Below are 16,492 nucleotides of genomic sequence, written 5' to 3'. Positions count from 1 at the left end.
AACATATCCCTAGTATTATGTAAACATTACCATTATCACATTCAAAATGTTTTCATCATTTTTTCAATGGAAAATCTGTACCTATTTAACACTACCCCCTCCCGCCAGTTCCTCTCTGTCACTGTAAACACGCCTATTCTAGGTACTTTGTATAAAGAAAAACATAAGTACTTATCTTTGGGGGTGTGGTGACACACACCTTTAACACACACCTTTAACATGCAATACAGGAGGCAGGAGAACCTCTGTATATCTGAGACAAGCTCTTCCATATAATGAGTTCCAAGCTAGCTAGGGCTACACAGTAAGACCTTGTCATTTAAAATAACACTAAAATAAACAACATTATCTTTCTGTGTATCTTATCTCACTTTGTAAAACATTCTGTGTGTGACTTATTTCACTCCGAATATTTACACGATACATCTATTTTGCAACATGCATAAGGATTTCACTCCATTTGACAGAATAATATTCTATTGTGTAGACAGTAGATAAAGCCTTATTTTGTCCGTGTGTGTGCCAATGGACACTGGCTGGTTGCTACCTTTGGGCTGCTGTGAACGAACACTGGTGTACAGCTATTTGACACCCTGCTTTTCAGTTCTTTCTGATGGGTGTCCAAAAGACCAGAAGACATCTGCTTCTCTCTGTCAAGACTGCCTTTACTGCTGTTCAGCTGTGCCCCCAGCGAGGATGGCAGCTATTCATTAATGGACAGGAACTGTAAGTTTCTGGGGCCTTCCTCTAACCCTTCTTGACACCCTTCCTAAGGAACCTACTTTAGCCCACACACAAATACAAGGCTGATTTTAGATTACCCCGTAAAATAAACATTGCCAGACATATTGCCACATGCCTTTAACCTAACACTTGGAAAGCAGAAGCAGGCTGATTTCTGTGATAAGCCAACCAGGTCTACAAAGGCCAGCCAAGGCTATCCAGTGAAACCTTGTTTCAAAAGTGAGTAAGAAAAATAAATTAAATAAATAAATCCCATACTGACGGGGAAATATTTATGCTAAACAGGTGAGGAGGAAGCAGATTATAAAACCACACACGTACAAAGATGGCCAAGGTTTGCAAAAGGTAAATATGTACATTTGTATACATATCTTAACACGGTATCAGAGAGCTGGCTATGGTAGCATGTGACCCTAATCTCCTCGCTTATAAAGCAGAGTTCAAGGTCAACCTCAGTCACATAATAAGTTAGAGAACCACATGAGACCCTATCTCAAAGGGGGTGGGGGGCTGGCAAGGTTGCTCACTGAGTAAAAGCACTTGCCATACAAGCTAAGTTCAATTCCCAGAACCCAGGGTGGAAGGAGAGAACCAACTCCCAAAGGTGCCCTCTGACCTACACACACACAGGGTGGCACCTAATTAGTGGTTTTTCATGTCATTTTGGCAAGGGGTGGGGTGGGGAGGGGGCTTTATTTTTGTATGGTTGATACAATACCACAGCTAAGACTCTCCCACAAAAAAGAAAAATAATTATTTGTAAAACAAGACATCTATAAATTATGCTGGTTTCCTGTAGGCAACTTCAAGGTTGGGGTGCTTACCGGTTCTACCGTCAACTGATCCAGACGGCCCTTTAGTCCCATTTGGTCCTTGAGGAAAGATTTCAAAATGATAGCTGGTCCCAGGCTTTAAGTCTTCAGCGACATAGCTCTGGTCTGTGGTTGTATCATTCCAACTCCTCTCACCTCCATCCTGCCTGATGAAAATCTCAAATGACTCTGAGTCATTGCTGCTCCAAGCCAAACCAATTGCCCTCGTGCTGACATTTGTCACTCGGAAGTCAGAAACCGGGTCAGGGGCTGTGGAAGACATTGAGTAGGGTTAGATGAACAATCTCCATCCCCAGGCAGAGGGCAGTGGTGACAATGCCCACAAGACCAGCACCTGAGCAGCTCAGACAGTGGGGTCTCGAGACTGAGAGCAGCCTGGGACGCACCGTGAAAGCCGGTCTCAGAAACAAAGCTCCGTAAAGTCTGTCTCCAGAGACAGATGGCCCACCCTCACCCTCACAAAACAATGACCTGTTCTCCCTTTTGCTTTTCTCCACTATCACCTGCAGCCCCTTCAACAACTGGTGCTTCAGGCTAAGGAAGGTCACTTGGTCCCAAGAAGGGCAGAAACCATGCCAGTCACCCCACAGGTGGCGATGGGAGGGAAGGATTCCCAGGCTCTGGGGTAGAATGTGGGCTGTGGCTGGCTGCTTTATGTTGAACATGTCACTCGGCCTCCTGAAAGTCTGATCTCACCTTATCGAGATGCCCACCCACATCACCTCAGACATGGTTTCCACTTCCATAAAGGCTAACGCCAACCACACCACAAGGATGTCCTAGCACTCAGTGACGCTGTGCAGTGACAGCACATCACAACCAATGAGCGCCGTCATTACTACATCTCAGACCCTGAAGGACAGATGAGGCTCTGCAGAGCCACGGGCAGTGCGAGGCATTCCTTCGGGACAGAACAGGGCTTCCTTGCCTTGTGTCTACACCTAGCAAACAGCAGCCCACTATGGGCCATAACGCGCTGGTTAGTTTTCATTGTTAACTTGGTAACAACCTAGAGCACCCGGGGAAAGGAAACCTCAGTTGTGTAATTGCCCAGATTGGATTGGCCTATGACCATGTCGATGAGAAAAGGTCTTGAATGAAGATTGAAATGGGCAAGGCCCAGTCCACTGTAGGCGCACTGTATCTGGGCAGGTGGGCCTGGGTTAAGAAAACTAGCTGAGCACAAGCCAGAAAGCTAGCCAATAAGCTGTGTTCCTCCACGGCTTCTGCTTCAGCTCCTGCCCTGACTTCCCTAAGTGATGGACTGCTTGCTACCTGAAGGGTAAGCTAACATAAACTGTTTTATTACCCCTGGTTTCTTTGGTCACAGGGTTTACCAGAGCAACAGAAAAGCAAAGCAGACCGCAGAGCAAGGAGCACACTTACAAGTATACACTTGGAGGAAGCCTGGCGGGCCCTCAGTGTGACCCAGCAGAGGACGAACTGTGATGTTGTACAAGGTGCTCGAGCTGAGTCTGTGCAAGATGATCTCAGTCTCGTTGACAGTTTGGATAAAGGAATCAGTCCTCCCAACCACTTCTATCTTGTAGGAGTAGGAAGTAGATGAACCATTACAGTTGCTTTTCCAGGTCAGGGTCATGCTTGTGGCACTGACATTCATAGCTCTGATGTCAAACACCTGGATGGGCTCTTTGAAGACATGAGAGGAGTAGAAAATAATCAGAATGGTCAAAGCAGAATGGAAGAGAGGACAGCATCATCAGGACCCGTCATCTTCCAGCGGAACATATTTGGGCACTGGCCGCCCTCATCAGCAGCTCACCATGAGTGGAAATGTATGTGGGTCTCACCAAAGCCAGCATCGGTGAAGACACAGCCTGGCCAAGGGTAGCTCACAGACACTCTGCGTTCAGTTTCTGAGCAGACCTTGAATTCTAGATCAAACAATAGCATGGACTTTCACATGTGCTACCCTGGGTGAGGGTTGAGCCAGCAAAGTCTTCATGTACAGATCTGCCCAGAACAACCACTACACACCATGAGTTAAAGGTCTCACACCTGAACAGAGGGCATACTGGATTCTAAGGCTAGCCAGGATTTGCCAGCCCGGCAGACCTTAGGAACTCCACTAAACTTTCTCATCCGTGAGACAGAGTTACCCGCCCTAACGTCCTCCAGCTAGCTACTCTCCCACCCCATACCGTCTCACCCAGCACAGCCATTAATCAGGCGGATACAGACCATCCACCTAGGGACTTTGAATTCCAGGACATCACCAGATCTAGGGTGGCCCAGCACTTCCTAGGTGCCAGTTTGGCTTCTGTCCTTGTTCCTCTAACCTCGACCCTCACTCTCTCAGGTCTGTTGACCTAGGATAGTCTTTCAAAATATTTTTTGCTAAGACACCTGAAGCCAGTGTACACAGAGTCCCTGAGAGCTGCGAAGCTGCAGTATCCATTCTTGAGCTCAAAGGGCCCAGATGCAGACATTCCCATGCATGTTTTTCTCAACCCCCCTTTAAGACCAGGAACCATACACTGCACCATTAACACTAACTGCAGACACTTCTATCTTGTAGGAGTAGGAAGTAGATGAACCATTACAGTTGCCTGTGAACCACAGCTGATGACGGCAAGGGTCTTGACAGAAAGTTCAATATGGATGCCAAGGTCAGGGCAAAAACAGAAACTCTCTGGCTAATCTGCAGATAGCAAATATAGATTAGGGGTAGCAGCTGGCATCTACACCTCTGCTCAATGCTCTGAGCTTCACAAAAGATATGCCATGGCCACAGAGGTCAATAGAAACCCAGCGCATCGGCTCTATCCAAAACCTCTCTCAGGAAGACCTTTCTAATAACAGAACTTGTTGCGGGACGGTTCTGTGCACTGTGTAATCAGACGCTCATTTCTGTGCCTAGAGATCTGGTTGCAGTCCCTAACGTGGGCATTGTCATTATTATTAAAGAATCTCCTGTCTCAAAGTTGTGTAAAATTTGTTCTCCGTCATCTCTGATTGGTTAATCAAGAGCTGAACAACCAATAGCTGGGCAGGAGAGCTGAGAGGGGACCTGCAATCCAATGAAGAGGGCCCCGGGTGGAGAGAGAAAGAAAGAGAAAAAAAAAAAAAAAAGAGTCAAGAAGGTTGCCAGGAGGGAGTTGCCATGAGGACAAAGACAGAGCAGAAAAGGCCAGGTCTGGACTAGATGGCAAGGAATGGGGCACATGGCTGGAAAATAGGCTAGGTCAGCATAGTTGGGTTAGAAGAGATGAGAATCTGCCCAGCTAGAGTGCTTACGGCTTATTAATAAATTTAATAGGTCTCCCTCTCATTATTTGGGAGCTAAAGAGGGTATTAGAAAAGCCCATAATTTTACAAGAAGTAGCTGCTAAAGCAAGAAATAATTCAGATATAGAACTGCAAAACATAAGACTCAGGCTAAAGCCGTTTCACAAAATCCAACCTACTTGTTTTAAATGTGTTGTTCCCGGTCTGTCCTTCTGTGCCATCTGCTGCTTTAGAATAAACAGTGGCTCTATACCAAGTATCAGGCTTTAGCCCAGTGAGCAAGACCTCTGTGAGGGAGGGATCCTGGGCCAAGAGTGAGTCTGCAGAGGCAAGACAGCTCCTGTGTGGTTGGGACAGGCTGTCCACTGGGTTTCTCTCCGTGCCATTAGCATCTGCTTTAAACACAGGAGACAAAGACATTAACAAAAGGAACACATCCCCCTCCATTCATCGCCCCGTCTCATAGGATGACACATCCAACAGGGCCCACAGTTGGTGCTCCATAAATATCTGCTCTCTCCCTCCCCCGGAGAAAGATCCTGAAAAGAACCAGCGATTTTCATTTTGTACTATTACTCCAGAAACGCCACAGGTATTTCATGGTTTCCTCTGAACTCTGGAATAGATCATTCTCCTTGCTTTGGGAGGTTATCTTCTGCCATCACAGCATGGCTTCCCGCTGATGGCTCCATCACTCTACCGATGCTGACGTAAGTCCACTCAGGAACGTTTTCCCAGGACTATATACCAATCAGTGGCAGAAACAGCAGGGGATGAGATGGAAGTAGATCATGACCATTTCTCCTTGAACTACGTGGAGGGACCTCCCTGAGAAGCAACCTGACACACAGCAAGAGGAGGAGGGGAGTAGCCTATCTCTTGAAGGCCTCACTACCTCTCATGGGCCATAAATGATCTTTCAATCTTAGCAGTGAACATCTGGTTTCTGAAACCAAATTTGTATCTCTGTTTCCATGGGTAAAATGGGGATTAAGTCTCTGTCCTTCCTCATTTCACACTTACCGGGGGAATCCACTGAAAATGCTGCAAAGTCTACAAATGACTAGCCCAAACAACATACAGAAGACACCTGCTGGCTGTGCCTACTAAGGATCCCTCTTCTCAATGGAGGTTACTGGTTTGGCCATCCATAGGTTAACACCTGTTACCTGTTCACCTGAGATGAAAAGTGATAAGGCCTATCTACTTTCCCGAATTCCAAATACAAAAGTTTGAAGCCTGACCACCATACCGAGCCCTGTGTTCACTTGGAAGAAATGAGCCCTCTTCCTGCTTCATTCAGGAATGGAATCAGACTATACTATGGTGGCAAAGCCCTCCAATTCTAAAACCCTATAAAATTACACAAACAGTGCTTTTTTAAAAAACCATTAAGTGATAAAATCAAAACTTGACACACAAGTGTAACTCACCCAAGACATCATCTGCAACTGGAAAGTCATTCCGTGACTCATTTGATTCTGGGATATGCAAGACCTTACAGGACCCCGGCTTCAGATCTGAAATATTGAGTAATGAATGTGGATTCAGGTCTTGTTCATTTCTGAAGCTTTCAAGAAGCATCCGGTAGGAGGCGGTGCCATTTGCACTGCTCCAGGTGAGAAGAGCCTGTGTTACACCGCTGGAGGCAACATGAAGATCAGACACTGGCCAGGGCTCTGTTTCAAAAGAAGATACAGTAGGCATTAGTAAGCAAGACACGCACAATCATCTTTCCTTAGGTCACAGCCACTTCAAAGTGACACACTAAAAATAGTTCATTCATATCAGAATCTAAGCATCCTCATGACACCACAGGGGCAGGGGACAAACATTATCTGAAAACATGAGAAGGAATAAACCTTAAAACCACAACTGCTCATATTCTATGTTACTGTTCAAGATTAGTCCCGATAGGAATTTGAAATTCTTCTTCTTTAAAGAAGAAGAATTTCAAAATAAACATTTAAGCATGTTTATTTTAGACATTAAAAAATAAAGGATCAAAAAAAATGACTGTTTCTAAATCTAGAAGTCTCGGTTCAAAATAATGCAAACAATATAATTTTATAATATCCAAACATTCCAACTAAGGAGACATCCTTGCATTCAAATGCCAAGAAGATTTTCTAAAAGACCTGCCCAGGCCCTTCCATCACTTTATTTGCCTGATGGTAACATAAATTAACCCACTTCAGCTAAAACAATATACACGCCCTTCCGTTTTTGCTTGATTAGTCGGTTTCACTGTGTGGCCCAGGCTGGGTCCAAACCTTGCAACAATCCTCCCACCACGGCCTCATGAGGACTAGAATTAGAAACGTCCACCACACACACATTGACCACACACACATTGCTCCCTTTCCTCTGTGCTGGAAGAACAGGGAGATGGGGAAGGCAGGATGACTGGTTCAAGAACATTGCTGTTGTGTGCGGTGAGAGGACCAGAACACTGAGAAGCACATGAAGGCCAAGGTGGTGCTGCTGCACGCAGAAGAACGCTGCTGAGGTCTGCAGGGGCCTGACTGCAAAGACAAGGCCCAGGTGAGCTGAGGCGGCCTCCATCTGTGATGGGAGGTGATTGGTCAACTTTCTTATTTGACTTCTCACTTCAGGGATCTCGGGTGCAAAGATTTCTAAAGCGGGTCACTGTGGGTGGGTTGGTTTTGTAGTTAACCTGGGATTGATTACATGCCCGCCCAACATTTACTGTGTGGGTGCTGAGAAGCCAAAGCACTTTCCAGAGAGGTGTGTGTGCGTGTGTGTGTGTGTGTGCGTGTCTGTGTGTGTATGTCTGTGTGTGTGTCTCTGTGTGTGTCTGTGTGTCTGTACTGAGACTTGAATTAGGGTCTCACACAAACTAGTCAAGCACTGTACCACTGAGCTACATCCCCCTCTCTGCCTTTATTACTAAAGAATTTAACACCAATAAACTACACAACTTAATGGATCTTGGTAGTCATGTAGCTGTAACAGCACTCTAGTGGCTAGTATCAGGCTCTCCAGGTCCCAATTCCTTCCCTTGATGTCCACTACTAACATCTCCTAGAAGAAACTTAACTTTTCCACATCACAGTTTTCACCTTCAGCCTTCAGGCTTTATGACGACAAAATAATGTTTTTCATACACAGTGTCTGATATGATCCACCGAGCCCTGTCCTGTGGGCTCCAAAGTGGGCTCCACAGCTCCCCGTGTTATTGTTAGTACAGCCACCAGCCCTGTTTACCTTGTCCCTTACCTGTTGTGATATTTTTGTCTATGATCTCTCCCGAAGTACTATTGGCTGTGATGAAGACTCTATAGGAAGTAGCTGGACTTAAGCCTGTGATGTTACAGGATGTTTGGTTTTTGCCAGGAAACACCTGTGGCTTTTCCACCTTATTATCCACTATGCTACAATTATACTCTGAAGCAGCTGAATCATTGTGCGTCCATGTTAACATCACACTGGTTGGGCTGACAACAGCTTCAATGTCAAATGCAGGAGTCGGTGCTATTTAAGTGGGGAGAGAGAGAGAAAGAGAGAGAGAGATTCATTACATGGTACGGCTCCGGGGATTTGCTGCCTGTCAGTGAGCATTGGATAACCCTCTAACGTCTAAGCCTGACTGCACCGGAGAGATGGAATTCTGCAGAGCACTGGCACCAGCTACCTACCAGCTTCTCTACCACGCTGAGTCACAGGAAAGACAGCGCCTGTGCGGGCTCTCCATTGTTCAAAGTTCTGCAGAATTACTGTTATTAACAAAGATTTGCCTTATTAGAAGGGTTTAGTGAGATCCACCCCCTTGGTTAAACACTATGAGTTCAATCTAATCATTTTATCTCAGTGATTCCTAGGGTTTGGGTTGTTTTGGTTTTTTAGTTGGTTGGCTGGCTGGCTGGCTGGTTGTTTGGTTGGTTTGGTTTGATTTGATTTGGTTTTGCCAGAAAAGAAAAGAAAATGCTCCTAAATTTTAGGGACAAAGAAAAGCTATCAATTTTTTACCAAATATATACATTTTTAAAAGTACTAACTACTATTATCATTATAGAATATTAACATTATATTACAATGTTTTTATAAATTGGTGGTTTCACCATGTCCCCTAGGCAACCCCCAAACTCCTTAGCTCAAGAGAACCTCGATGCAGCCTCCCAAAAATCTGGGACTATGGGGCTACACCACTACATCCAGCTTAGAAAAAAGAATTCTTAGAGTCAATGTTAAACAACTAAGTGAATTTTCCTTTCATTTGCTGGTTTTTTGTTTGTGTGTTTTGTTTTTTGTTTGTTGGTTGTTTTGTTTTGAGACAGGATCTCTCTGTGTAGCCCTGGCTGTCCTGGACTCACTTTGTAGACCAGGCTGACCTTGAACTCAGATCCACCTCCCTGAGTGCTGGGATCAAAGGCGTGCGCCATCACGCCCAGCCACTGTTTCTATCTTCATTCAATTTCTAAGAAAAAATGGAAAGTAGGTTTGGGTTTCGAGGTTTGTTTGTTTAATATTATTTCTATGTGCATTTGGTGTTCTGCCTGCATGTTTGTGCCAGGGTGCCAGGTCCTTTAAAACTGGATCTATAGACAGTTGTGAGCTGCCATGTGGATGCTGGAAATTGAACTCGGGTCCTCTGGAAGAGCAGCCAGTGCTCTTAACTGCCGAGCCATGCCTTGTAAGTGGGTTTTTTTTTCCCTTCTTCGTTAATTTATTTGCTCATTTCACCTCCCGATCAAAAACCCCACTCCCTCATCTCCTTTGACTTTTGTTTTTCCACATCTGCCGTTAATGGTTAATGTAATCCTGTGTCCACTAGGGGACAGTCGCAAACAACACAACAATGGAAAGGATCAAGGTACTCACCCGCACCTGTGCACAGGACCTGGAACAGAAAAGAAAAGGGAAGTCAGCAGATTCACTTAGCCGAGGAAATGAAAATCAGAAACAGAGCACCTGAGGGCTGAATATTGGGGGTGGCTGTTCAATGCATGGAAAGCTGATGGCCATGGTTAGGGTGTCTTGGGGATTTAAATACAGGGAAAATGCCGGTAACTACAAAAGATTAACTGGGTTTGGGGAGGCTATGCAGCTGCTGACTCCATAAACCCAGTGTTTCTCAGGGGCTCTAAAAACCACTGCTCCGCCCGTGAGGTGAACTGAGGCAGAAGGACACAAAAGCAAAGTCAAGACTTTCTGGACTAGAAAAAAAACACTGAAGTGAGAAATGCCTAAGTTTGGGATCTTTCACTCTACAAAAATTCACCTTCTTCCTATCAGTAGAGGGCAGTCGGTCGGTTTTTAATCATCTGGTGGGCAGCTTTGAGACAGAGTGAAATTCAACGCCTTAAGGGGTTTAGTTGACAATGTCAAGCTTCTGTGTGGGGAAGAGGGAATTCCTCCAGTGGTATGCATTATCACCTATCCCATAATTATTTCCCCAAAGCCTAATGTAATTTAAGGTTGCATGTCCCATTGTTTCTTAAATACATGCTTTTGGTAATTGGAATTTCCTAAGTACAGTGATTGTGAAAAAGAAAATAATCAAAAGAAGAAAAAAAAATGTCCTACAACTTCCCAACATACTTAACCACCCAGCAGGCTCTTCTGGTCTTGGTGACACATTCTTGAAGCTGATTTATTACCTCCTGCGGAAGCCTGCCCCAAATGCCACCCCCTCTGAAGCCCTCACTGACACGACTGTATCACAACAGTCTCTGCCACATGAGAAGAACCGTGCTGCGTGTGGTGGGCGCTCAGCAGCAAATCGCCGGTGAGGAGGAAAGGAGCCACCAAAGTCCCCTCAGAGTCTCCACTGCCTTGTCTGTCCAGCTTAAACTCTCTCAGCTCATCTTAGGGGCCCCAGCTGCCGCCCCTCGAGCTAGGCAAGATGTCAGTCAACAGTCTAGGATGGATCCCAGGAGACAGAGAGAGTCCGTGGGCTAACACAAGGAAGCAAGCGTACTTTGCCCATTAGTTGAAAACAAAGTTCAATTACAAAACCCCCACGCTTTAGGGTGGTGGGGTCCTGGCACCTGCCCATAGTCTCCTCGGTATATAGGCTGTTGCCCTTCCTGGAATCCATCCATCCGTTTGCCCACCTGAAACCATCAAAGATGAAGAGAATCTAAAAGTAGCTCCAGGCTGAGGGCACTATCACAACATGCCAGTGTGGAAGACCTACAAGGGCCAAGCACTCCTTCAAAGCACGAGTGCCAGTCCTGCAGCAGACAGCCCCGTTATCCCAGGAGAGAGGACAGGGGCAGCCATACCCCAGGGAGACAGCTAAGTGGTGCCCCTGGCCTGGGTACATGCAAAGCAGAGTGTGGTGCCTTAGATCTGTGGCATGTGGCCCTTAAGTCACTGGTACAGGTAAAATGCAAGGATCACATGTTGGAGAAAAAAGGAATCACAGTTCTGTGTCTCTGTGCTCAGCGTGCTGAAGCCAGTTCTTTCAGGGTGCTAACTACCTGGCTCTGTTCTGAATGCTCTCAGATCCGAACTCAGTCCTCCAAACAACTCACCAATAAGGAGGGGTGTGATAGGGCCTGGATTTGAACTAGGGTGCTCAGAGTAGAGTCCCTGTGCATACATCTTTGTCACTTCCTTATGGACAGAAACACGAGGGATTAGTGAGGATTTAAAAAAATAATTATAGAAGATATTATATCAGCATGTTCCTTTCCAATCTAAAAAAAAAAAAAGGTAAGAGAGCTCTACGCTCACCCTGTGCTCTGAGGAGACTGAGCCAGGTTTCTCCTCTCAACCCTCCTGGAGGCGCCTGTGCCACAAAAAAGGCAGCCTGGGTCTCTCACTGTGAAGCTCATGGTGAAGCAGCGGCCACTGCCAAAGGGCATGGCATCACCTCTTTGCCCTTTGCCCTGAAGCCATAGGAACTAAGCTTCAGCCTGGCAAAAGGGAATCAGGAGTCTGCAAGGGGTGCTAACCTTAGGTGCACAGGGGAAAGTACCACACCCCTCAGAAGACGGCAAGTCTTCCTGTGATGCCTGGGGCTTCTGCAAGGCTCTGAAGAACACCATCACCTGCTGAGATGGCCCCAGGGAAAGGGTCACACCTTGAACCTTGAGCCCAGTCAACCAGTACCTCTCCACCCCTTGCCAAGAGAGGGTAACACCACCCCCTGCTCAACTACCTGTGTTTGCGCTGCCTGTTAACTGCCACAAAGTGACCCTAGCTCTCACAACAGGGTGAGAAGCCCTGACTCTGGCCTTAACCTTTCAACTGCACAGTAAAAATCTTGAAAGGCCAATGACTCCACTTCCGGATCAGCTCAGGTCATGCAACCCCAGCCCCGACCAGCCACACCCCCAGCGCCTCTTCCACAATCCAGATAAAAAGACACCTGCAAAAAGCACCTTCGAGGTACCTGGCCTTGTGAGCAGTACACACATACTTATAAAATGCATCAATAGAAAGGTCACCCTTCCAACAGGGAGCAAAAGCCTGCGGTGTGCCTGGAGGCAAGAGAACGAAGACTGAAGCTCCCAGGCCGATAAACAGCACACCAGAGTTACCTACACAAAACGGGGTCTGGCGACAACTTCCCAGCTGTTGACAGCTGGAGGTGGTGAGGACCACAGCGCCTCCCGCCAGCACCCCAACATCAGTCTCCACCCCACAGGGAAGTGAGTATTCCTCAGGCTCCTTGGGAGAGTCCTCAGCCAGCCCAGCTGGCTGTGGTGGCAACGAAAATAAGAATCTCATCCTCAGATAAGGACCCTGCTGTTCAGGTTACACAATTCAAGACCACAGACACTAGCTGTGCCCCAGCACAAGGAGACAAACGAAAGCCTGCGAAGAGATGCTGCTGAGTAGAGACAGGATCAACGGTCTATTCTATTCCCCTTTCCCTCTGGGCAGAAATCAAAGCAGACAAGCTTGAGGTGGAGGCACTCAGGCTTCAAGGTCTGTCCCCCTCTTGCTCTGAGCGCCCCAGCCTTTTGCTTCTAACCTAGCAGGGCTGTCACACAGGGGACCAGGGAGTTCAACTTAGTGCTCAAGGCTCATGGGCACCAGCCCTCGCACCAGGGGGCCGTTGAAGGTGTTGCAGAAGTACCATTTACACAGCCAAAGGGGAGAGCGTACCCACTGGCTACAGCACATCTATACAAGAGAAAAATCAGTGGCCCCCAAAGGGGAAAGAGGCACTGACTCCTGATAACGTGGACAAACCTCAAAAAGATGGTATTGCAGGAAACGGGCCAGATGCTGGAGATCACAGAGCGTTTGAGTTCGTTTATATAAAATACCCAGAACAGAGACTCCACAGAAGAGGAACACAGGCCAGGAGAAACAGGTCTTGAAAAGGGAAGAAGCCGGGATACAGATGAACTCAATTGGGGGTTTCTTTACGGGTAATTCTAAGTGAGGAGAACTGATGGGGATGACAGTTGCACAATCGGGGGAACGCACTAAATACTGCTGAAATGCACTTTCAAATGGTTCCTCTTACTATGTAAATTTATTCTCATTTCTTTTAAAGATAGTATGCAGCGTGACTGTACAGTCTTGCTCAGCCCTTCCCCACCTGGCTCAAGGGAGGAGGGAAAGAGAGCTTCCTGGAAGAAAAAAAAAAATAAAGAAGGAAGGGGAAGAAGAGTAAGCGAAGGAACAGAAGGAACACCGAGTCCTTCCTGCTCTACAACCAGATCACAGGGCCCTCACAGGAACATGGACCTAAAACATTCAAATTTTCCCCAAATCTACATGACAACAGCACACACCAAAATAAACCTCTACTTCCTCCTCTTCCCCTCTCTCTCTCTCTCTGGTGTAACTTCCCCATTAGCCCCATCTCCCAGGCTATAAACTTTGGAACCCCTAAATGTAGCCCAACACATACACCCTTCTTCCTGGACCACCTAAGGCAAGGGTGTTTCCACTGTTCTGATCTCCCTACTTCTGTTCTTTGCTCTGCCCTCATAATCTGAGGGTCTGTAGAGCAGACACAGCTGCACCCTAGGCCTGGAAGGCTTATGCCATTTCAAAACCTTCCAAGATATCATCCAGACACATAAAAACTAACCAGAATGGGGTGGGGGTGGGGGGATCTGCTGTGATCTTTTTGTTTCTGTCCTGTCAGATTATGGCTATGACTCTATACAGAACCCTCTATTTGGAATACAAAGCAGACCAATGCCTAAATCAGGGCCTTCTGGGATCACTGGAGGTGAATCAAGGCAGACATTGTTCCCTCACTCATTCACCTGGCTGACACCTCTCTTTCTTAGGGCCTTCGTCAGTGTGAAAATAAGCAGCCCTGCCAGATTGCTCTTTATTTTATTTTATTTTTTTATTAATTACACTTTATTCACTTTGTATCCCCTCTGTAGCTCCCTCCCTCCTCCCCTCCCAATCCTCCCCTCCCTCCCTGTTCTCCCAGCATGCCCCTCCCAGTTTACTCTTCTTAAAGTGTGCAGGGTCAGCCAGGAGCCCAGCAGAGACAGGTGACACGCTCAGCCGGAACAAGTGGGGAGAGTTTTAAAAAAGTGTGGATGGGGCTGTGGGAAAGCAGCAGGAATGTGCAAGAATCCTGGAGCCACGACTAGAAAGGGGAGGCAAGCTGAGGGGGCTGCCTCTCCCATCTCTGGGCTGTGCAAACAAGGTGGACACCGAGAGCACCCCTAGCATAGAGCAAAGAGGTCAGCCTCCTCTTGGGGTTCAGACAGGTGGTCAGGGGTCTGCTGGGGTACAGAGAAGACAACCCAGGCTCCTCTGCAGGGACACGGCTGATCTGGTGGGTGAGAACCAAGCATGGTGAAAAAGTTGGTTCAGGCTGGGTGGAGTGACTGATGCATGCCTTTAATCTCAGTACTTGGGAGGCTAAGGAAGGTGAATGCCTGTGAGTTCTAGGCCAGCCTGGCCTACATAGTAAGTTCCAGGACATCCTGAGCTAAGATAATGAGACCTTTGTCCTTTTTTTGAAGGAGGGAAGAAGGGAAGGTAGATATGTCAGGTTCAACTTTCCCTGGCTTTTATATTCTGGGGCATGGGGGGGGGGGGGAGGGTCGTCTCATGCAGCCATCATCTCATCAATTATAAACAATGAAAAGGCATCTACAATATACATCCCCTTTTTCTCTCAAGATTCAAACATAGCAAGGTTCCTTGATCCCATCCTTAACACACTTCTTTCCTCACCAAACTCCAAAGCTACCATTTCAAGCCACTGAATGGTCTCTAAGCTTTCAGTCCACGCCACTCAAGTCCCTGCCTCAAGCCTTGCATGGCGCAGGTTACCACAGACAAGAAGGCGCACCGAAGGCAGTCCTGACCCACCAAGAGCTCATGAGACAGGAAAAGCTCCACAGAACTGGCACAGCAAGGGGACAGGGTAGGGGGCCCTAGGGGAGCGGCAGACTTGCCCAAGGTCCTAGAGAATGTGGATGACAAGGGAAGAGCTCAGGAGACTGACGTAACATGCAAACGTGTGGCAGGAAACCTGACACAGAGACCCCTGAGCCCGCCCTCGCTGTAACATTAATTGACTCTCCTCCCTGCCTATCACTGCGCTGTTCATAATGACCTTATCTCCTCACTTAAACCTTCTGAGACTGCAGGAAGCAAAAGCTATGGATAACCCCATCTCGCAGATGCTGATGCACGTCTGGGAAAAGTTAAGCTCCTGTCCTGACGCACACAATGCAGCTTACAAGCTTGAGATCCGCACCCCATCTGCCTAGCCCTGAAACCCTTGGCCTTAATTGCAGGAGGCACTGTGCAGCCTCATCTACGAGCAGGTTTCAACAGACACTGGGAAAGCAAGGTCACGAAAGCCTGGCCTTGCTAGGCCTGGCCTGGCCGGAGGAACACGTTCTATCAGCTCATTGGAACTTACTGAATAAAGCAGCTTTTGCAAAAGAAGCTGAAATCACAGAGCAGCCTGAATTTTAGCAAGTGACAAGGCTGCAGGTTTTCTATTCTACACATTCAGTGTTCGAGGGTGGGTAACAAGCCATGGAGCTGCACAATGGGTAACAATAGACGCTTTATCCTTCTAAAGCCAGGCCTACACACCATATGACAATAGTTATTTTTACTCACTGACGTAATTAACCAAAATGTGAGCTGCTTCAAGCAATGTTTAAAATCAAATAGCATTTTATAGGGTTTGGAGCAAACTGAGTCCAATTCTGAAAGGCCACCATTCTTCCTAGCTATAGCTTATCTCTCTGCAAGTGTTACCCAACAGCGTTCTGAAACACAGGCCACAGAAAAGCAAAGCTTTGACTTATGGAAACGGCATGCCGGTGGAGCCTCCCACCAAACACAGACGAGCACCACGGCTGAAAACGCTCCAGAGCCAGATGTCACCCGGTGGACTGGTCTCGATACCTGGCATTCAATTCTGTCACCGAGCGTACCAGGAGCACTTCCAACGCCGCAACAATCAGTCCCAGCAAGATGAGAATAAGCTGGTTTGCTCCACCCTCTTTTGCAATTAAAGGACTCTTAATTTAGTCCTGTCTTCCTCATGAGTCAGCGTCACCCAGGGCTCCACAACCCAAAGATTCGAGGTAAAGCTTCAGTGGACGATGGCTGTCAGCCTTACTCCACAGCCCAGCTGTCTCAGCTCTGCAACGGAGGCAGCTACGGCAGCTACGGCGCGATGACCTCTTCCGAAAGGCACAGAGAGACACGTGGCCAAAGGCTCTGCCTAAGTGAGGCTG

The 16,492-nt window shown here is 47.2% G+C and overlaps 1 protein-coding gene across 1 annotated transcript in view; it reads right to left on the bottom strand.

The window, feature by feature from the left end:
* Positions 1-16,492, bottom strand: part of Ptprj (protein tyrosine phosphatase receptor type J) — a 142,766-nt gene that overhangs the window by 28,517 nt on the left and 97,757 nt on the right. The window contains exons 2-7 of the mRNA XM_060372120.1: positions 9,669-9,687; positions 8,067-8,321; positions 6,260-6,505; positions 5,006-5,218; positions 2,964-3,227; positions 1,569-1,826 (exon numbers count right to left, since the gene is read on the bottom strand). Coding sequence (XP_060228103.1) covers positions 1,569-1,826; positions 2,964-3,227; positions 5,006-5,218; positions 6,260-6,505; positions 8,067-8,321; positions 9,669-9,687 — 1,255 coding nt within the window. The remainder of the gene's footprint in view (positions 1-1,568; positions 1,827-2,963; positions 3,228-5,005; positions 5,219-6,259; positions 6,506-8,066; positions 8,322-9,668; positions 9,688-16,492) is intronic.

This window comes from Meriones unguiculatus, chromosome 18 (genome assembly GCF_030254825.1).
Source record: "Meriones unguiculatus strain TT.TT164.6M chromosome 18, Bangor_MerUng_6.1, whole genome shotgun sequence".
Lineage (NCBI taxonomy): Eukaryota > Metazoa > Chordata > Mammalia > Rodentia > Muridae > Meriones > Meriones unguiculatus.
The sequence above is the reverse complement of the archived record's forward strand: the minus strand, read 5'-3'. Positions and strand labels throughout refer to the sequence as shown.